The sequence below is a fragment of the Pteronotus mesoamericanus genome, unplaced genomic scaffold (assembly GCF_021234165.1).
Source record: "Pteronotus mesoamericanus isolate MK-2021 breed Mesoamerican mustached bat unplaced genomic scaffold, CSHL_Meso_final scaffold_651, whole genome shotgun sequence".
Taxonomy (NCBI): Eukaryota; Metazoa; Chordata; class Mammalia; order Chiroptera; family Mormoopidae; genus Pteronotus; species Pteronotus mesoamericanus.
This window is the reverse complement of record NW_026555325.1, coordinates 24,508,533-24,530,786: the sequence shown is the minus strand read 5'-3', so window position 1 is coordinate 24,530,786 and position 22,254 is coordinate 24,508,533. Positions and strand designations below refer to the sequence as shown.

At 37.3% G+C, this 22,254-nt stretch overlaps 1 protein-coding gene across 2 annotated transcripts in view; it reads left to right on the top strand.

The window, feature by feature from the left end:
* Positions 1 to 651: 651 nt before the first annotated feature.
* Positions 652 to 22,254, top strand: part of IFIH1 (interferon induced with helicase C domain 1) — a 49,677-nt gene continuing 28,074 nt past the window's right edge. The window contains exons 1-3 of one of the 2 annotated variants that reach the window (XM_054562339.1): positions 652 to 1,257; positions 7,342 to 7,510; positions 11,821 to 11,967. In XM_054562339.1, coding sequence (XP_054418314.1) covers positions 805 to 1,257; positions 7,342 to 7,510; positions 11,821 to 11,967 — 769 coding nt within the window. In that variant the 5' untranslated portion in view covers positions 652 to 804. The remainder of the gene's footprint in view (positions 1,258 to 7,341; positions 7,511 to 11,820; positions 11,968 to 22,254) is intronic. The other variant, XM_054562340.1, reaches the window with a different exon arrangement.

Genomic DNA, 22,254 nt, shown 5'->3' with positions numbered 1-22,254 from the left:
TGGCTTCATCTCTCCACTTGTCCCCTTGCAATCTTACCATTTTGGCGGGGCCAGAACCTGCCCGCATTTTCCAGCTATGGTGAACTCCTTTCTGAGTGGCATCAGTTTCTCTTCATTCCTGGGCTGGAAAGTCCCGAATCAGGCGCTTTCATGCCTTCCACATTTCAGCTGGCAAGAGGGTGATGCAAGACGGCTGTGGGAAAGAAGTCTGATTTATCAGGCAGAATCCTGCAAGGGAGACAGAATCCCCGCAGGTGGTGCCCTGTCGGGGCTTGGTGGCCTTGCTAGAGCGGGAGGGGGCGGGGCGGATTCGCTTTCCTTTTCTCTGGCCACGGTGCCTTTGGCCAGAGGACTGCCCTTGCCAGAACCGACCGAAGGGTGGCTCTCCGCGGGCTTAGCAGCCACACCCCGCCCGACAGCTGACGTTAGGAAACTCCTGAAGAAGAGAATCGAAACAGAAACCAAACTGCCCGACGGAAAGCTGGATTCAAAAGCTCCCACCCGAGTGCGCAGCGGAGGCTGTCTGGTTTCCACCCGGCGAGCTCTGCAGAGGCTGAGGGCCCGCGGCGCCCGCCCGCGGCTGCGTGCCGGCCGGCATCCCCGCCCCGCTGCCCGACTGCCCCGGGCGCCCTCCCCGCCGCGCCGGTGTCGGGGGTCTGCGGCCGACCCCTTTGCTGTCCGGCGCATTGCTGCAGACCCTGCTACTCCAAGGCAACGGACAGTGGTACACGCATAGAACCTGTTGAGCAGAGAACAGCAACCTGTCTTAACTTGGGAGAACCTCTCCTTTTCTGAGAAGGAAAGATGTCGAACGGGTGTTCTGCAGACAGGAGTTTCCAATATCTCATCTCGTGCTTCAGGGCCAGAGTGAAAAGGTACATTCACGTGGAACCCGTACTGGACTACCTGACCTTTCTGCCTGCAGAGGTGAAAGAGAAGATTCAGAGGTCGGCCGTCACCCAGGGGGACATTTGCGCAGCTGGACTGCTCCTGAGCACCTTGGAGAAGGGGGACTGGCCCCTGGGCTGGCCTCGGGTGTTTGTGGAGGCCCTCAAGAGAGCAGGCAACCCTTTAGCGGCCCGCTACATGAACCCTGAGCTCACAGACTTGCCCTCGCCATCCTTTGAGAACGATCATGATGAGTGCCTCCAACTGCTGAACCTCCTTCAGCCCACTCTGGTGGACAAGCTTCTGGTTAGAGATGTCTTGGATAAATGTGTGGAGGTGGAACTGTTGACAATCGAAGACAGAAATCGGGTAGGTGTCAGTACAGTTGGAGTCGAGCTTTTCGGCAGGTGTTGCAACTCAGGGCCGGTCATTTTTTTTGCCCCATTCCAGATATTCTTTGACATTGTTAGGTAAATCTGGCGCCCTCCTTCCTTGAGAAGAGAATATCTAGGCACTTAAAACATAACTTTGAAAATGTAAATACAAAAAAGGCTATTTTTCTAATTCCCTGCAATAAGCTAAAGAGTTAACTCTAGAATAATAATGTGTGCTAATAGAGAACATTTATTGAACACTTACTGTGTGCAATTAGTATATTTTGAAAAATGTATTATCAGAATTCATGCTCAGAATAATCCATTGAGGTGTATAATGTTATTAGCTCTGTTTTACAAATGAGAAAACTGAGACAAGTTAAAAACTTGCCCAAGACTTCCTGGGAAGATAGTGGCAGAGCTAGTGATTTAGGCTCTGATGGTGTGAAATTTTGTCTTTTTTAAATATACTCCCACAAAACAGGGATCAGCAAAACATGACCAGTGGGCTACATCCATACTGCTGTTGTATTTTTTTTCCTAGGCCCAAAAGCTAAGACTGGTTTTTAGATTTTTAAACTTTTGGTGTTTATAAAGAAAGTTTTATTAGAACACAGCCATGCTCATTCATTACATATTATGACTGCTTTTGCACTTCCGGATAGCCTACATAGCCTAAATTTTCATTATCTGGACTTTAGAGAAAATATTCATCACTCTCTTGCATATATTATATGTTATGCCATTTAGTCTTGGTCTACATGGAGAAATCACATATAACACACACATTTTTTTTTTCTCTAAAGTTTCAACATTCTTTGAGAGTCAAAATTTGAAGATAATTCTTTAAAAAAATATGTCTCTAGTTGCAGTTTTTCATATTAATGAAGGAGCAGTGGATATTTTAGGTGGCATTTTGACAGGGTGAATTTTGCAAGTGACTTTACACTTAATGTAATGTTTTATTGTTCATTGTTTTTTCAAGAGTAAGGATGTCCTACTAGTATAACAATGGTGACCTATTTGAATCTTGACTTACTAAAGGTGATAGGTCAAAAGTCTTATTTGGAAAGGCAAACTGGAAAATAAACCCATGACTAAAAGTCAAAGGCCTTGTCTAACATGCTATGAGTTTTGACATTTTTCATATTTTCTTTATTTTTTGACTTATTGTTAGTATCCTCATTACAAGTTTTGGCCCTTGGACTCATATCAGCTTATTGTGTGACTTAATCTTTAGTGACTCAATTTCATGTTCCTTTGTAGATTTGACAGCTATGGGGCTTTCCCAAAAACCTAAGCGTACATCTAATTTTGATGGCTGGTTTTCCCAACAAGTAAATTACTTTACACTGTTGTCTGTAACGTTTATGTAGTTTTGTGTATTGAGAACCAGCTAGAACGCATTATAGTAGTCCAGCTGGATATGACAAATGTGTACATCACTGTGGCAGAATCTTAATTTGGAAGACAGTATGCAGCCTTCAAGCCAGCTGGAGATAGAAGATGGCATTTTCAGCCACAGTAGCTGTTAGGAAGTCCAGAAGCAACAGAGTCCAGTAACACCACAAAGCTGTTTATGTTTGGTGGGTATGATGTCCCGATTGCCAGCGAAACAGCACTTTTCCTTATTTACTCTAAATACTTCTGCCTATCAGCATCACTTTTGTCTTGCCTGGATTGAATTTCCTCCAGCTAGATTTTATCCAAGTTCTTGATTCTGGCAGCTTGGAGGCAGCTAGCAGTAATGCAAGGGAGTTGACACAAGGAATATATAGAGTAAAGGGACATTTGTGTACTGGTAGCAGTTAAGGCCAAAGCAACCCAATCTCTCTCTCAGATTCATATCTCAAACGAGGCACCGAAAGAGGGAGGGGCTGTGTATTTGAGGCTCTCTAAGGAGGAATAGTGTCTCTATGAGATTCTAATGATTTTTGTACACATCAGTTTATATGTGTCATCAGAATAAAAAATAAACCATGGCGAACAATGGGAGGATGTTCTAAGTTTAGGAGGATCTGTTCATATGGAGGACATCGATGAATGTTTATATTAAACAGAAAAGTGCAGTGGGAAAAGCATAAGTATTTGGAATGGAAAGATCTGGACTTAACATCTTTGTTTCTTACCATCTGTGTTACTTTGAGCTTAGTTTTTTAAGTTCTGTGATCTAAGTTTACCCATGAGAATTAACATAATAATAATTTCTTCTCTCATAGAATTTTAGTGAACACAAAATCATTTTTATGAAAAAGCTATTTAAATAGTAAAGAGCTATTTTTCCATGATGATGATAACTTTTATTATCATTCATTTGGTTACATTTCCTTGTGAATTTAGAGTTCCAGTGACTTAGGTAAATTGAGATTTGTTTTTAAAATCTCTGGATTAAACTGAGTTGAAGAAGAAACTTTATCTTTCACCTGTAAGATCCCAGTACCTAACCAAGACTAGATATAGGGTATTTAATAAATATTAATTAATACATACATGGTTAGTTAAATTTATTTCCAAAGAGTTGTCTAGAATAAGAGATGAAAACAAATATATAATGAATCGTGTCAGGCATTGGGGAATGGATGGATGACAAATGTTAAGAGTTCAAAATTTGCTTTTGGACAGTTTAACGTAGCATTTAACTAAGTAGTCGGGATTTCTAAAAAATCATATTTTATTTTAATTCTTTTCTTGTTTTCCAGTAGACATTTTTTACTTAGTCTGTTAGTTTAGGATTCCAATCTCCACACATCAGCCTTTCTCCCCATATATCACAGCTTCTGATAATGATCCTAAACTTAATTTTGTGGCCAGTGACCACTCAAAGAAACTTATATAATTGCTTTGTTTATTCACTTATAAATTTGTAGAATGGCACAAAGGTGCCATGATAATGAAAAGATAGGAGAATAACACAGATATTGTCTATGCTTTCATGGAGTTTATGTTATAGTGTTGATCAGTGTCCATTCTTCAAATTCAAATAATTAATGAGTGTCTAGCTTATGCCAGACATTATTGTGAATACTGGTGACTCAGCAATAAGTACAAGTCACTTTATGAATCATTATGATAAAATGATCACAAACTGTAAGGAGTGCCCATGGATGGATCTGCTCCTGTGTTAGGATGCTTATTGGACATCTTGGCCCATTCATTGACTTAGACACCCATGAATTCTGGAAAAAAAATGATCACATAAACATTTTCATAATGTCTTAATATCAGTTTGAGCAGTTGAAGAGAGGTGCATGTTTCAGCCCTGGCCAGTTCAAAGCATAAACATTTATAGTCCTGGAAAACCCCATACAACTTTTATTTGCATAGGAGGACCCAAGATGTTATGACCGATCCAACTAGAAACCTAGTCCACTAGTCCAGTTCTCCCTACATGAAATTGAGTACCCTAGTCACTCCCCACCAGCTTGTTATATTACTAACTAAGGATAGATAAGAGTTTTATTAGCAGAAAAAAATTAATAAGAAACTAGTTATGTTAATTTGACAATATATAATCATTTGGTAAGATACTAGCTTTTGGGGGAACTAGTTCTTAAAATTTTTTTGCTTTTAATGTGAGTTTTACTTCCTGATTTACTGATACTGAGAACTGAGCTCTGCTGTATTAAAAAAAAAGCTGTTATATTTAAATAGCTATCTAAGGTTATTATGACGGAGGGAAAACATTTTTATCAAACTGTACAATTGTGTTGGTAAACCAGTGCTTATTGGAAATATCATCAGTTTCTCCACTCATTTCTGTTGGAAAGAAAAAACATAGATCAAAGAATCTAGAATATGAAAGCATTGAATTGTATTATCCACAAATTCATATTTACCTTATATTCTTTACATTAGATAACAATATATTCATAGACACTTCAAATTATGTGTTAATTTCATATTCACAGAAAAAGTTCAGTGTGGGAGGAACACAAGTGGGACTCACTATATGTTCTATTGGGACCTCAAGTCTAAATAGTTTCCTCCCAAGAATTTCAGCAATCAAGTTTGTGTATTGGAGTCTAATATCTTTACTATGTTTTAGGAGAGCAGATTAAGTTAAAAATATATATATATGTGGTTGCTTCGAAGTGTACTGATATATTTTCTAGCACCCAATCTGGGAAGATTCCTTAAAAACTCAGAATCTTGATGAAGCTGACAAAATTGCCCAGGTATTATATGTAGTTCAATATTCAAATAATAAAGATACTTATAGGAGATAATGGCACAGGATCCTTAAATGCCTGAACTCACTAAGGGCACAAGGCAAGTTTGATAAATGTAATTTTATAGTAAAAATTAACTGATTAATAGTTAAAATTTAGTGGATATAATATGCTTAGGTTTTTAATAAAAGTATTTATTACAGTGCCTTGTTCTTTTTAGAGAAATTCTTTCTGATTAAGTTAGCAGATAATAAGAATGTCATTACAAACACCATTGAAGACGAAGAATTTTATTAGATTAATGAAATTAAAGAAAAAGATAAGAAATGAGCAAGAATTAGTTTACAAAATGCTATGGGGGAGATGAACTTAAATCACCTAGAAGTTATTAATTTCAAGTAGGTATTTTAACCCTTAAGCCAGAAAATGAACTTAAAATTAGGGACAACTATTAGTACAAGACAGCAGCATTGAAGCCAATTGCCTGCTATCAACTTTTACCTCTGCAATTTACTAGCTGTGTGTCCTTGGGGAGGTAATTAGACTTCTCTGCACCTTGGAGTTTTGATCTGTAGAATGGGTTAATAATGTTATGTTCTTTAGAGTTGCTGAGTTAATATATGCAAAGCCTTTATAATAGCATTAGTAACTGTTGGCTAATAAAACTAAAATATCCTCTGGGTAGAAATCATGCTGTACACTTGTACACTAAGTAGTGTTCACTGGTGAAATGTTTGTAAGGGTAGATGTTTTTCCTAGTCATCCATAAAAATAGCTAACAGTGAATCTGTGTGAGACATTGTTCCAAAAACGCAAATTCCTGACTTTAAAAGTCTATGGCATATATTTATAGAGATTAGGAAACATAAATTTTGTAAGAAAAAAAAACCTAGCTAAACAGTAGATCCCAGATATCAGTATTGATTAAAGCTGATTCTAGCATGCAGTAAGGATGGAGAGTGCCTGAAATTTTATTTTCAGTTGCTTCATTTTACACATGAAGAAACTGAGGCTCAGAGAGATAGTTTACCTAATGGCATGGCAAGCTGGTGGCGTCCTGTCTAATTGTTTTCTGCTCTAAATGTGGCTTGTATTTGTCCACATTTATAAAGATTTGCTTAGATTAACCTGAAGGGGAAATTACATGAAGCCTAAGGATTATAATGAATGGATGTAGAAATAATTCTGCTCCCTTCTTTAAAAAAGGAATAGATGTAAAATTAGCCCTGACTGGCATGGCTCAGTGACTTGAGCAGCAGCCTGGAAAACAAAAGGTTGAAGATTTCGATTCTCCGTTGGGGCACACGACTAGATTGCAGGCCAGGAACCCAGCTAGGGGCATGTGAGAGGCCACCACACATTGATGTTTCTCTCCCTCTCTTTCTCCCTCTCTTCCCCTCTCTCAAAAAAATAAATAAAATTTAAAGAAAAGAATAGATATAGAATTAAATTTTCCTCATAATTTTAAATAAATGCCAATTTAAGAAAAATATTATAGTAGTAATAAATGTTGCTAATATTTAATAGGCAAGAATATAAATCTGTGATAGTAATTACTTCAGAATGGTAATAGTGAAGAAATAGGAGCTGGATAAGAAATGTTTGACTTCCCATTTTCAGACTCTATGAGGTAAAAATAAAAATCATGCCCTAGATATACAAAAATAAATTGATGCAAATAAACATAAAATGGCTAGAGAATAGAGGCCCTTTCTTTTGCACCCCTTATTTCAGAGTGGCTGAGGTAAAACATTTATTGTTACAAGTGGTCCTGCTCTTTTCTCTAGTGTTTGAAATAAGTCTTTATTTATACTTCTGCTTCATGCTCATTTTTTTTGAAGGGTAGTTCCTTTTTAAATTAATTCAGAAGATGTTTGACCTTCTTGAATTCTACTTTTCTCTTAAAACAGATAGCAGCAGCAGAAACTAATGGAAATGAAGCAGGTGTGAGAGAACTCCTGAGAAGGATTGTGCAGAAAGAAAACTGGTTTTCCACATTTGTGATTGTTCTGAGGCAAACGGGAAATGAAAGACTTGCCCACGAGTTAACAGGCTCTGGTGGCTCCGAACCCAGTTCAGGTATTTCCGATTCTACCAAGGGAAGAGTTTGCGCATTTTGCCTAATGATTGAGAGTGTAATGAAGTTTCCAGACAGAAGGCCAAACACTAAGATATTTAGAATCAAAATTCCAAAACTGAAAGGGATTTGAGAGATCATCTCTTTTTATCCTCTTTACAAACGAGGAAACTGCTGCCTGGGAAAAGATTAACCTATAGAAAACCACAAAGTTTAGCAAAATGGATGAGAATATAGGCAGCTGACTCCTAGTCCAACACTCTTTCCACTACCCATCTTATTTTAGAAACAAGGCGATTGCCTGAAATTTTTATTGAGATTTTTTCAACATTGAACAGACACGAATAAATTGGAAGAAAATGTTTTAATGGTTATTACTACTCTGCTGCATAGTCTTCTGGGTATTTATTTACATTTAAAAGGAATTTATGAAATATTTGATTAAAGGTCTGTTGTAGCCAACATATTTCAGTATTCATGTGAGTTTTTAAAATTATTAAATTATAATAACATAAGTAACATTTTATAGTCATGTTATTTGTAAAGCTGCTTTAAACTGCCATCTTATCCCTGGCGGCGTTGCTTAGCTGCTTAGAGTGTTGTCCCTATACACCAAGATTGCAGGTTCAATCTCAGGTCAGGGCACATACAAGAAACAACCAATGAATGCATAAGTAAGTGTAACAACAAATCGGTTTCTGTCTCTCTCTCTCCCCCCTTCCTCTCTTTTCAAACTGAATAAATAAACTGCCATCTTATTTTTCTTTTCAAAGTATGTATCCTATGTTTTCAAAAATATCACATGTAAGACAAATTGAAAGTTAATTGGTAATAACTGATTTAAATGAATTAGAATTATTTCAAGCTCATGTCTTCATTCATTCAACCAGCATTTCATGAGCGCCAGAGATGTGCCAGATGCTGTGGTAGGAGCTGGGGATGTGGACTTAAAGGAGACACACAAATCCAGCCCCCTCCCCTTATACCACATTTTCTAATGAAATAAGATACTGAGTAAACTCTTTTCTAAGTTACCTATGCAAAATAAAGAGATAATTGCTAATTATTAACAGTTGATTATGTTTTTATATTATATTAATTAAATAGCTTAATTTTGCCCAGTGGTTTGAAAGAGAGAGAGAGAGAGAGAGAGAGAGAGAGAAGGAAAAGAAAGAAAGAAAGAAAGAAAGAAAGAAAGAAAGAAAGAAAGAAAGAAAGAAAGAAAGAAAGAAAGAAAGAAAGAAATTTTTACTGCTCTGTATTAACATGCTCTAAAAATATTTGGACAAGGTCTTTTATCTTTGCCCCAAAACAAATGGTTGGCAGTGTCATGTTCATGCCCTCCACAAAGTGCAAATCTCAAGAGGCCTTGCAGCTATCCATTCTCTCTTGAATTATTCAAGGGTTAAGGTTGGGGGGAGGTGTCTGCTCTAACTTGGTCAAACCAACTTTCAAAATCCAGGCAGTAACTCCATGATCTGTCTACAAGCAGGTTCCATGGTTTCTACTGTCATTGCGTCCATTCCACAGCAGAGCTTAACTGTATAGAAAGCCCTATCAGTCAGAAGCATCTTTACTTTGTGTCAGTTTTCTGGAAGGGCCTCAGTTGCAACATCAAGATTATGATTTTTTACACTTGTATTTTATGGCCCAGTCATTGTTTCCATAGCATATCTCTAAGACCAGCTTGCTCAGTCTGAAGATACTTCCAGCCAAAGCTACATACGATGATGGGACCAAAGTTCTCCTACACACCTCAAAGGTGAGCTGGACCCCAGTCCAGCCCATCCCTTTCATGATGACTTCCTTTCAGGACCCAATGGGAACACTTCTATTTGTGATAAGCTTTGTCGAATTTGAACTTCAAAAGGGAATGACTACTGTTTGGTTTTTTTTCCCCCTGGGAAATTTTAGCTTCAGTGTATCAAAGGATATTAGAAAGGTCAGCCTTTCGGATCACAAAAAGCCTCATACCTATCCCTGAAACTAGAGGGTACCTATCCATTCTACACTTGTATACTGTAGCGTAATTGTTTCAGAAAGGGTCTAGAAGATCTGGCCTAAAGTGTCTTCTAGATTCTCCTGACATAAACAGCGTGTCTAGTAGCAGTATTTCTTGCTAAGGTATTTTTAAGTTCTACTTTACAAGTTACTTTGTTAGAAATTTAATGTAATTTTTCAAATTATGATTCTTTGAACAATAACAGTCTATATAAAGAGGATATATAGTAAATCTTATGTAATACCTGTGTTATAACACATCTCATTATATACACTTAGTATTCACATACCTCATTACTGTCTTTATTCTATGCTATAAATTTGTGTTTATGCCTCTTTGAGATTCTCTCAGCCCACACACATATCCTGGCTGGCCAGGGCCAAGCATTTTATAGAAGTGGAAAGTCCCTGTGAAAAGAAAAATAGTGGTACCAATTCTACATTCCCCTTCCATCCCTCCCTGGGCCTGTGGCAGGGTCCGATCAGGGCTGGGGACTTTCCCTCTTTGGACCAAAGTGGTTGATGATGGATGTTGACTCAGATATGTGCACTCTCGCAAGGTCAGGGAGCAGATTAGAAATGGACCTCTGAGCTTCCTCGGAAGGTCGGATGGCATATGCCAATCTATGACTGGGGCTCAGCATTGTTCTACTCCCATACCAACTCATTCCAAATGAGTAGGGCTTGCTTTTTCTTTCCTCAGGAAAACATATCAGTGAAGTCAGGGATTTAAATATTCTTGCTGGGTAGTACATCTTATCATGAGAATCTAAGCATTTTTCCAGCAGGTTTTGTTGACCAGGAGGTTAGCTATGATTATTCTTGTGTTTCGGAGCTACAGCGGACTAAATTGTGTTACCCCAAAGTTCACATGCCGAAGATCAACTTCCGTGGAGACTATATCTGGATGTAGGGTCTTTAGGAATTAATGTTAAATGAGGTCAGAAGTGTGGACCATAATTCAGAAGGACTGTGGCCTTGTAAGAAGGAGAGGTGTCACCCCCCTTCTCTCACTCTTCCTCTCCCCCATGTGAGGACATAGTCAGACCAGTGACCTTCTGAAACCTAAAGAAAGAGCTCTCACCAGACACCAACCCCGCTAGCACATTGATCTCGGACTGCCAATCTCCAGAACTGTGCAAAAATAAAATTCTGTTGCTCCAGCCACTCAATCCATGGTACTTTGTCATGATGGCTTGAGCTGACAGATATGGGAGCCTGGGCTCTGAACCCTTACGCTTATTGAATCTTTGTTCCTTCACTTCCTTGGATGCGTGACTTTGGCCAGGTACTTGCCCCCACCCCCAGGCCCCAATTTACTTCTCTGTGAAATGGGGACAATGATATCACACATTTCTTAAGGTTATTTTGAGGATTGAATAAGTTAACATATATAAAGTGCTTACATGGTAAATTCAAAACAAGTTGACTATTATGATTATAAACTCCAAACATACTGAATATGTAGCTGCAAACATTATCAAGTTGTCTGGCCAAAGACAAAGTCCGAAGTCATAAGAGTTTTTTTCAGGAAATTCTTATTTTCAGGAAATAAGATAGCCTGATCCAAAATGATACTTTGAATTTTTTTCTTCATGGCATCAGCCTCCTCTGACAGATTGCAGCTTCCGAAGGGCAGAAACTCACTTTTCTTTGTAACCACATAGTCCTTTAAGAAAACATTCCATATATGTTGGTTATAGGTAGAAAGACTGGATGGAAGAAATAAAGGGAAGAAGGAAGGAAAGAGATAAAATATTTCATTGACTCTTTAAAAAAATCTCCAGAAATTCAGAAAAAAACATGCATTTAGGCTGACATTAAAGCATATGTACATCTCATGTAAAACACACAGCGAGGGAACAAAATGGCAAGAGCACAAGCTAAAGAGAAAGTACCACCAAATTTGCGTTTTCATTTCTTCAGCCTTAAGTGTGTCTCACATCACTGAGTGAGTGGCTTACTTCCTGAAGGTGACGGTCAGGAGAGCATTGAACCATGGTGTCAACAAAAAACGCGTTCCAAACCTTTCAAGGTGTCCAGGTATCGAAGTACATTTGGGCAAATCTCTATGACGGATCCCCCTCAACTTGGTGTTCAGAGTAACAATAACAGGTATTTATAGCGTATAAAAACTTGCATTGTAATATAATGTACATTCTGTTTAGAATTCAAGGTATTGAAGTATATTCAGGTAAATCTCTATTTGGAACCCCTAATTTCATTTCCAAAATGACAATAATGGTTTTCTGTATGCTGTACAAAAATGTGCATTGTGCTATTTTTTACATTCTAATACTTTTATTTATAGAGAGTGAGAATTCCCCACAAGAAGATGGTCCTGAAGTTAAAGAGCCACTTCTTTTAGCCTCAGATCTGCCAAGTCCAGAGACGCAGGGCTGGGACATGGAGAATAATTCAATGGGATCATCATTTGCGGATTCTTCTGTAGTTTCAGGTACTTAGAACAACTACACACTTTATAGACACCAATGACTGCTTCCCAAAAACGTCAATTGGTGCATTAATGACACCAGGATCTGTTAAGCAGAGGGAGAAAATTTGGGCTTTGGGGTTTTGTGAGCATTTTTATTAAAATAATATTTTTAGCAGAGATTAAATTAAAATAATTCCTGTTGATGGCTAAAAATGTTTTCAAAACTAATGCAATATTAATATGTTATGAATATGAACACATTTGGTTCTAATTTTACTTTATAAGACATCTGTGGTCCTTGCAATGTGGTAAATACCATAAGCATGCCCTATATTTAATGGTTTTCAAAGTACTTTCAAATATAGACGTGTCACATACGGATGTTTGAATCAATGACGACCGCAACCGCACATATGATGGTGGTCCAACAATGTTGTAATGAAGCTGAAACATCCCTATTGCCTAGTGACATTGTAGCTGTTGTAAGGCCGTAGCACAATGCATTGCTCACACATTTGTGCTGATGCTCTTGTAAAGGAAGAACTGCCAGTTGTCTAAAAGTATAGCACATACAATTATGCATAGTACATAATACTTGTTAATAAACTACTATGTTGTTGGTTTATGTATGTACTGTACTATACTTTTTGTCACTATTTTAGAGTGCATTCTAAAAGTTTGCTATAAAGCAATATGCCGTGTTACCCTGGCAGCAGCCTCATACGTCTCGTGTTTGCTGATTCTCTTGACTCCACCTTTTCTCTGGAGCTTGATTCAATCTCATGTTGTTTTGTACAATAACATGCTGTAAAGGGTGGGAGCAGTAGGCCTAGGTGCGTAGCAGGCTGTACTATCCAGGTTCGTGTAAGTGCACTCTGCAAGTTCGCACAACAACCGAGTGACTAATGATATTTCTCAGAACACATTGCAGTTCTTAAGCAGCTTTTTCATTCAAAGCTCTGATAATGAAGTAAGGTCATTACCTTTCCCCCTATTTCACAGCCTGGGTTGTCTCAGAGAGGTTCAGCTGGATTGGAGAGACTAAATCCAAGGCTGGAGGGAGGAAGATGACCAGGGGCTAAACTGATGCTGGCTTGAATTGCAGTAACTAATTGGTGTGAGAACAAGATACCATGCTCAGCTTTTTATGATAGGAAACAGCTCTGGAAGGATTGAACTAATTTAATTATGTTCCTTTCCCTAATTTGCTCATGATAGAATCCTCTCCTCTTCTATCTCCCCGAGAGGGCCACATTCTGTTTTCTCAAGATATACTTAACGTCTGTGGTGTGCTGATATATGTGTAACTAGTAGCTCTTGGGGGAAAAAAAAAGAAGCCCTGATGGGCAGTATATACCAGTCCCTGAGGTGTAAATGCTCCCACCAAGGCCGATTTCAAGCCTTCAACCTCTGTAGAGCACTTTCATCATGTAGGCATAAATAGCCTCGACATCATAGACGATAGAGCAAAATGATCAGGAAGTGAGGTGTTTTAAGCATTCGTTACATTTGTTTTAATATCATTCATTTACTTGTATCAATATGTTTATGTCATTTAATTTTTTAAATGACTACTAAACAACTGGCTCACAAAATTCCTGCAAATTTAACAATTGGCTCTTGTGAGCTAGTATATGCTGACTCCAGCATACCACTGTGAAGCATACTATTTTTGATTCAGAAAAGTAATGTGGCTGCATTACAGCAAATTTAAAACATAGAAACATACAAAGAAAACGTCACCCATACTCCCACAGTATAGATACATTATTCTTAACAATCAAGTGCATATCCTTCCCATCTGTTTACCCACCTGGATGTTTATGTGTAATGACATTTCTCCTGGGTTCAGTAGATGTTCTTCTACAGAAAGCTTACAAAAATTGAATAAAAGCTTCATATGCTGGATGCATTATAATTGATTATTTAATTGTTGAACATTTAAGATGCTTCCAAATTTCTAAATCGTGAATAATGCCACAATAACTCTTTGTATTTATGTCTCAGTTTAACTCTTACAAACATATCACATAATTGAAATTTCTGGATCAAGTGGTTTCTACAATTTTAAGGCATTTGATAATTGATGCCAAATTTTACTCCAGGACCTAGTATCCATTGACATGTCCTCCACCAATATAGAGAGTATTTTTGCCCTGAAGCTGCTTCTACCAGCGCAACAGTGGGTAATATTTTAAAATTTTTGCAACTGTGTATTTTATTATTTCAGTTTGAATCTTTTACTTCCTAATGAAAAAGAATTTTACAAGTTTATTCATTTTTGCGTTTGTTAATTAGCTATGAACTTTTCTATTAGGTTCTTTATGATCTTCTTGCTGATTTATATAAACTGACTATAGCAATCTTTTGTTATGAATAGTACCAATACTTTTTATAGTTTGTTTGCTGTTTAAGCTTGTTTATGGTGTTTGTCTCTTTCGGCAGTGCCTCTGAAGCTTTAATGTGCATATAAGTCAGCAGGAGGAGAGGGCTTGTTGAAGTGCAGGTTCTGGATCAGCAGGTCCTGTGTGGGGCCTGAGATTCTGCCTTTCGCTCATGCTCCCGGGCAATGCTGCTTCTGCTAGTCCTGGACTATATGTTAAATAGCGAGGTTTAATGTCTAGAATAGCAGAGCTTTCAAACCTGGCTTCTGGAAGATTTTTCTTTTTTCATTTGAGCAACTGTGCTTACCTTCAAAAATCATGATTGTGTAGGAGTGCCAAAATCTACAGTCTACGTTTGGGGTTTCCACCTTTTAACACATTTCTTTGGTAGGCCACCTGACATCTCTGTGGGTTACCGCCTATTTTCTCAATCCACACTGGAAAGAACTGATGACAGGATGAAGGCTCGGAAATGATCCTGCATCTCAAAGAAGGGTTTTTCATCAAATGTTGCCTAATGTATCTCATCGGATTGTACTTTATGTAGGGGGGATTCTGAATCTCGAAGTGGACAAAGTTAAAAGCAAACCTTTTTTTAAATTTCTGTTTTCTTACTATTTAATATAAAACTTAAAGCTGCATCTCGTGAAAAAAAAAATCTGGATCTTAGTAACAGCCATAGGGAACAGAAAGAGTTTTCCCCTCCCCCCATCCCCCAGGTTTCCTCTCTTCCTCTCTTCCCTTCACTTCTTTCATTTAACAAATATTTATTATGTCCCAGGAGTATAAATCTGGGGGAGCAGGGGACAGAAGTGGCTTCTGGCAGTACGGTGATTTCAACTGATGGCTGTGTCAGCCAAACAGTAGTCACTATATTAGCTGCATAGTAAGCGCTATGAAAGAAAAGTACAGACTATTAAAATATATAATAATCCGAGGACATGTGAGAGTTCAGTAAGATGTACAGTAATCTGAGGACTCCATCCCATACACAGACTTGAACTCTTTTCTAGTCCGGAACATCTTTGTGCTGTAGGCTTGGGAGCAGATTAGTCCAATCCATTCTGGCCATTTCCAGAGCAGCACCAAAGAGTAACTTATTTATGAAAATGCAGTGTCTTTGCTTTAGGGAGCAGACACTGCTGCTGTGGATTATTCCAAGTGTCTGTTCATTTTGTTGCTGCTCTTCAGAAATAAAGGTGCGGTATAAATAACTTGTAAAATAACCCAAAGAAATTATTGGAGTTATTTTCATTAAAATTTTGGTTGCAAAATTTATTGTGGAAGGGATTTGTCTACATTGGCTTCTTTAACAGAATTAGCAATAAAAATAAACATGAAAGTGTCCCTTAGTGTCTAATATGCATTTGCATAATTTTGTTTTGTGTATCTATTGATATCAGTAATGTATAATCTTTATTTTGAATTCTAATATATTGTGTTAAAATTTCAAATACAGATACCAGAATGGCATTGAAACAAACTTTTACTTAAGGTGCACATAATCTATGCATATGAATTTTCATCGGCAGAAAGAAAAAATTTGACTTGAATTATTTCCAATTTTAAATGAAGATTTCTCTAATTTTTATTTATGAACCGGTTTCTAAATATTTTATTCAGTGCATACAAATGTTAATTTTTTTATAACTTCAATGCAAGGCTCTTCAAATATTCTTTTTAGCTTTTACTCCTTAATATACCTAATGGGTGAGACAGACAGCATTATTAACAGTGGCCTACCCTGAAATCAATTTTAAACACATCTTTCCTTTCTGCTAGGAGCGATAAGTCAGAATTCTCTAGTGGATAGATCTGGAGAGTGATTTCATCATGTCTCCTCATTGGGGGCTGGCATTTCTTCTTCTCACTCCTTCCAACTGCTTCCCACACACACAAAAAGTGGTCAATTAAGAAATACCAAAAGTTTTTTTTTTTTTTTTGCTTTTTTCCAAGTTAACACAATAATTTCTAAAGGATATTTGAATAGTTTTCAGACTACTAGTAGGATTTTAATGCTGGGTTTATATTCCTGCTTTCTGAAGTCACTGGTTATCTTTTAACAAGAAAATATTGGAAAACTTTGGTGTTTCTGTAGACCACACTTCCCTAGAAAACAACAGAGGGACACAAAGCCTACATTCATTTTATTTTATTAAAAATATTTTACTTATAGCAAGTACATAAGTATATAGATTTTTAAAATTCTATAAGTGGATGATAAAATTGATTGTACAATCAGTTTTAGTTGTGTGCCACTGTTGCTTTTTTACAAGTGAGTAGTTATTTTGCATCAAACTTTTTATTATACTATTTTAGAAAATAATGCTCTATAATAAAGTGAAAGCATATTAAAGGAGATTCACAACTATAAAATTTATTGTATTTGGAATAAACTTACTTTGATGCGGAGTTCTTCAGAATATCCACCAAAAATTTCTTTTATCATCCTATGTTGGATCTTGCTGTTGCCCAACTAGAAAATGTAAATACCTCAAGTCGACCAGCAGAGGGCGCTTTTACACTTATAAAGAGAATGTAATTTCACTGTTCAGTATAATGTAACAGAGTAGAACGTGCCATGTGTGAATATACAGTGCGCATGCCTATGAGTGCATGTGTATATTTTGATTTATATATTCGTTCACGTGAAGATTTTAAAATTCCACACCAGCTAATGAGCTTACCAACCTGCTTGTTTTCAGACTTTAATACCTTCTTTTTCATATTCCCCCATATGTTCCACTCCTTAGGTTTATCCGGTGACATTATGCTTTGGAATATATTGTGGATATATTTTGCATAGATCATGTTCTGTAGGAGGGGTTTAAAAATTGACCTTTATAAAACAGCCTCCTTCTCCCTGGCCCAATCTGTTATAGCACTTTTGTTGTTGTTGTTTTGTTTTGCCTTTTTATAGACCAAAGCCCAATCTTAGATTTGCTCTATACTATTTTCTGTTAAAATGCCACAAAATTTATCCTTGCACTTGAGGACCAGAATAATGTTCTATAGCACTAATCTCTAGAAATTTAGAAATTTTTAGAATCTCTAGAAATATATACCTCATAGCAGTTGAGATCTTAGTGGGAAAGATAATTGATACAAAGGGTACAATAAGATTGTGTCAGAAGCACCTATACTATTACAGGATTGGCTTGAATTAAGATAGTTGTCCTTCTATATTTTTCTAATTTTAGTTACATTAATTATTGTACTATTGAGGCAATCCAAAAGGAAGATATGAATTTGAGCTGAGGGGGAGAGAGATGCTGCTGCTGCTGCTGCTGACTGATATTGCTGTTTTTTTAAAAAATAATAATATAGGTTTGTATTTTATTCAATACCAGGAGCCATGTAGGTCTGTTATATGACTTACAATTGCATAATAGCTTTAAGAGAGTTACCATTCCTATTTCAGGAATGAGGATATAAATATTTCGATGGAAACAAACCTCTCCAGTGTACAGCTAATACATGCTGCGTTTATTTTCATGACAACATTTTAATGGCTATGAATCTAGGGTTTTTTATTTTTAGCAAATTTTAACATCGATGGTGATTCTAATTTTAATTTAAAGATAAGACTTTACCTTCTCTATTTCGGTGTGTGAATGCGGACTAGAAACTAGAGTAGCGAGAATAAAGGAGTGAGTTGGTTAGGAACGAAGCCCTGAGGTATTGGCCTCATCCCTCAAAGTGTTTATAATCCAGTTCAAAACAACAACAACAACAATGTTACATGCCCCCAAAGAGAAATAGCAATCTATCTACAGCCAAAGAGAAAGTATTAAAGGATGAGGAGAAAAGACTTGCACAAAAAAGGAAGACAGAGAAAGTTTATAGGAGGAGGAATATGAAACATTTCAGCTGAGCCTTGTAGGTCCTGTGTTGGATTTATGAACAGAAGTGGCAGCAGCATTTCAGGTTGCACAAGCATCATGAACAAAAGTGCAGGTATAGCAACGTTCAAATGTGGGAGTGTGGATAATCGGGGAGGCTATGCATGTGTGGGAACAGGAAGTAGACTAATACAGTTATATAACATAACATTTATTATATACATCAAAATCCAGTTGTAACGGATACAGAAAAATTTATTATAAACATCAAAATCCAGCTATAATAAATACAGCAAAATTTTATAACAAAATGTGTGTAGAACAGTTGATAAGAGGGATGCATTTATGGCAGAGGGTCGTGGCAGATAAGACCTCTGAGATCACTGAGAATTCATGGTTTCTCTAAAAGCATTTTACAAATGCTTTTTCAAAAGGCAAAAATGATGCTCTTTTCTTTTTTCTCTTTTATTGAATTTATTGGGGTGACATTGATTAATAAATTTATATAGGTTTCAGGTGTACGATTCTATAATGCATCACCTGTATATTGTATCGTCTGTTCACCACCGCAAGTGAAGTCTCCTTCCATCATTGTTTATCCCCCATCCCCTCTTCTACCTCCTCTTTCCCACTTCTCCTTCTGGTAATCACCGTACTGTTGTCTGTGTCTGTGAGGTTTGTTTGTTTTTTTTCTTTGCTTAATCCCTTCACCTACTTCTCCCAGCCTCCCAGGCCCCCTCCCCTCTGACAGCTGTCAATCTGTTTTTATATCTATGAATCTGTTTCTATTTTGTTTGTTGGTTTATTTTGTCCATGAGATTCACATATGAGTGAAATCACATGGTACTTGTCTGTCTCTGACTGGCTTATTTCACTCACCATAATACTCTCCAGGTCCATCCACGCTGTTGTAAAGGGTATGATTTCCTTTTTTCCTCCTTCCGAGTAGTAGTCCATTGTGAAGATGTACCACTGCTTTAAAAAAAATACGTCTCAGAGTTTATCATTCATCCTTTGAACAATTATAAAATACTAGCATAATGCATGTATGATCATCTCAGAGAATGTTTGTAGGAGAGCCCTTAATTAGAGGAATGTATCTTTTGGGGCACTGCAATTGGCTGATGCTGGCTTGCCAGAGCCAAAGGTGGACAGGACTTCCTAACTCCACACAGTGACATTACACTGGTAGCTTGAAATCAGCCATGGTGGTAATATTTATACTGTAGAAATCGGCACTTTTTAATTGTGGCTCCCTCAAGAGCCTGACTTTTGAACATATACCAGGACACCCTTAAATGGATCTCTTCACATATTTTCCTCCTGATGGGTCCCTGTCAGCTAAAGACATTTCCAATTCATCTTCTATCTTGCCACCTCTACACCTTGTTATTGCCAAGACTCCATGTGGTCATCTGACGTATCACTCATAAGTGACTCTATTCTAGGACATCTTGCCTCTGGTACTGACTGGCAGCGAATGAATAGGTTGCTAGTGGGTATGGTTATCCCCACAACTCTGTGCTTTAATAACTGTCTTTCTATTTGAGACCCAACTCTAAAGGCCAAAGGGTATTTAAGCCAACATACTTACACATGATTCATATTTATTCCTGACTGAAACACTTCAGCAGTGTTAATTCTCTAAACAGGAGCAAGGAGCTTCATGGATAGTCATGTGGGCCTGTGGCTCAAAGAGACTCTCTCTCTCTCTCTCTCTCTCCCTCCCCCCCCCCCCAACTCATTTCCTAGAAGCTTGGATCCAGGAGAGAATATGCAAGGTGGGTGGAGGTGGCTTCTCTCCATTCTGTGGGAACACATGTTCCCTGGCATGGAGAGCAAAATCTGACAGACCAAAATGTGAACGTGTGTGTGCGTGCGCACGCACAGATCCATATACATGGAGCTGAAAATAAAAGTCATCTATTTCCTCTCGAAAAAGATATATTTCAAAAGAAAAGGAAGTATGTATTATTAGTCGTGAGAAAGTTAAGTGCACTTAAGAAGCCCATGCCGTCTTTGTGTGTGTGCCCACGCGTGCGCGGGTGCTGGCGGTGTTGGGGGTAGTCTCGGGCAGCCTCGGCTGCGGGGATGGTGCAGCCGGAGGGAAGGTAGGAATGGCTGAAAAGGTGAAGCTAAAGTGCACCATGAGGTCAGAACTACTAGAGTAAATATAATGTTAGCGTGGAAAGTGGAATTAGACTATTTGCAGACCCTGTCAGCACTGCCTCTCCGGAGAACGGGACCTGCTGGTGCCCTTCTTTCTCAATAGGCACAGGGCCCCTTGCACTGCTTTCTGCTGTGACGCAAAACCACGCTCCAGCAAAGAGAACGCTCCACAGCCTGAGGCCAGAGGTAAGAAAGGAGAAATGTTCCCTGGGCTAGGAAATACATCAAGACTGACAATAGGAGGGACATTACCTGGCAGGAAGAGAAGTAAGAACTAATTTGTATCGTACCTAATGAAGCTTAGGTTTTACGTTGGAATAAGCAATGTTCACTTATCAACTAATTGTTATAATAGCATTCTCCAGCAGAGGGCATACTTTACATTGAAATAGATCTAAAAAGGCCTTCAGCCAAGAGGCTTTCATTTGAATTTTTCAATAGTTCAATATTTTTGGTTTCTAAATAGTTTAAAAATATTTTAAAGTACTTAAGGTCCAGAAGATGTTAAATATGAAATTTCTCAGATTCCAGTTAATATTTCTGTTTTATTAAGAAAATATTCACATTCTGGTTGCAAAATGAGACAGTTTTTTCCCAGGGCTTTTGAACTGGTCTTAGACACATTCTATCATTGTAAGCAAAGCTGTCCTTTTTTGTGTGTTGTTTACAAAATTATTAGAGAAAATCCTATCTCTTAACTGGATGAGCATCATTTCTCTTCATTCCAATAGAGTTCTATATGAATAACATTTTCTTTAACAGAAATAACCAGCATTTTCTGATCTGTTTCATAACTAGCTTTGATATTTTCCATAGAGGAAATAACACCTATATAAAAGTTAACTAAATGTATTATGTAATAAAACTCCAATATTCTAAGTCTCTTTAAGCTACAACTTCATGAGAATTTAAGATTTATTTCTCTTCATGATTCATTTCCTTGATCTAACAGAATCGTTCTCACAACAAATGAGAAAGTAGAAACTACTATTTATATTAAAAAATTTTTAAAGGTTAAATCACTTGTTAGCAGTGGCTGAGCATAGATCTGGAGACCGAGCTGCCTGACTCCACAGCACATGTTCCTTTCACGGTGACACCCAGTCTCCAATTGACTCTATTTTATCTGGTCTATTTTTAAATTATAGACACATGATTTTTTTTTTTTATTAGGACATAGGTTCAGATTGACATACTGTAAAAAGTATAAAGAGTGAAACAAGATATTCCTATATAGTCAACTGCAAGAATTTTTGGCTTAAAAACTCAATAGGTTGGTTTAATTTTGGCATCAAACACTTTCTCAATCTGGCTTTTTGGGGATGTGTGTGTGTGTGTGTGTGTGTGTGTGTGTGACATGATTTTTAAAAATGAATGCAGGGAGAAAATCTCTGGAAAGGACAGTCTCAGTGTTATAGGAAATACAATAAATATATTTTCTTTTATTATTAAAATTCTTATTTGTAGTACTTACATGTCTATGAAATAAAAGATATATCAAATGCATAAGAAATTTCTGTCTAGGAAACAAAAATATTTTTGTGTTGAGAAACTGGAAACTTATATATTCTTAACATGACAAACAAATAGGCCCCTATATCATTTCATAATGATCTCTTACAGAAATTATTGCAATTAATTTTGTCAGCAAGATAGAAGTATTCTTTTGTTTGTGTGCAGAAAAAAAGTGTCAACTAAGTGTAGGTGTTTAAATTAAAGTTAACTAAAGTCTATGGATGAAATCAGAAATATTAACAAAATAAAACAATCCCTCTAACTTTTTTTCTTGCAAAGAGAAGCTGTCTGTGGTGATCACTCTGTAAGCTATTTAAATGTGAACTCTCACTATGTTCTGTACCTGAAACTAATATAATATTTTATGTCAACTGTATTTTAATTTGAAAGATCTTTAC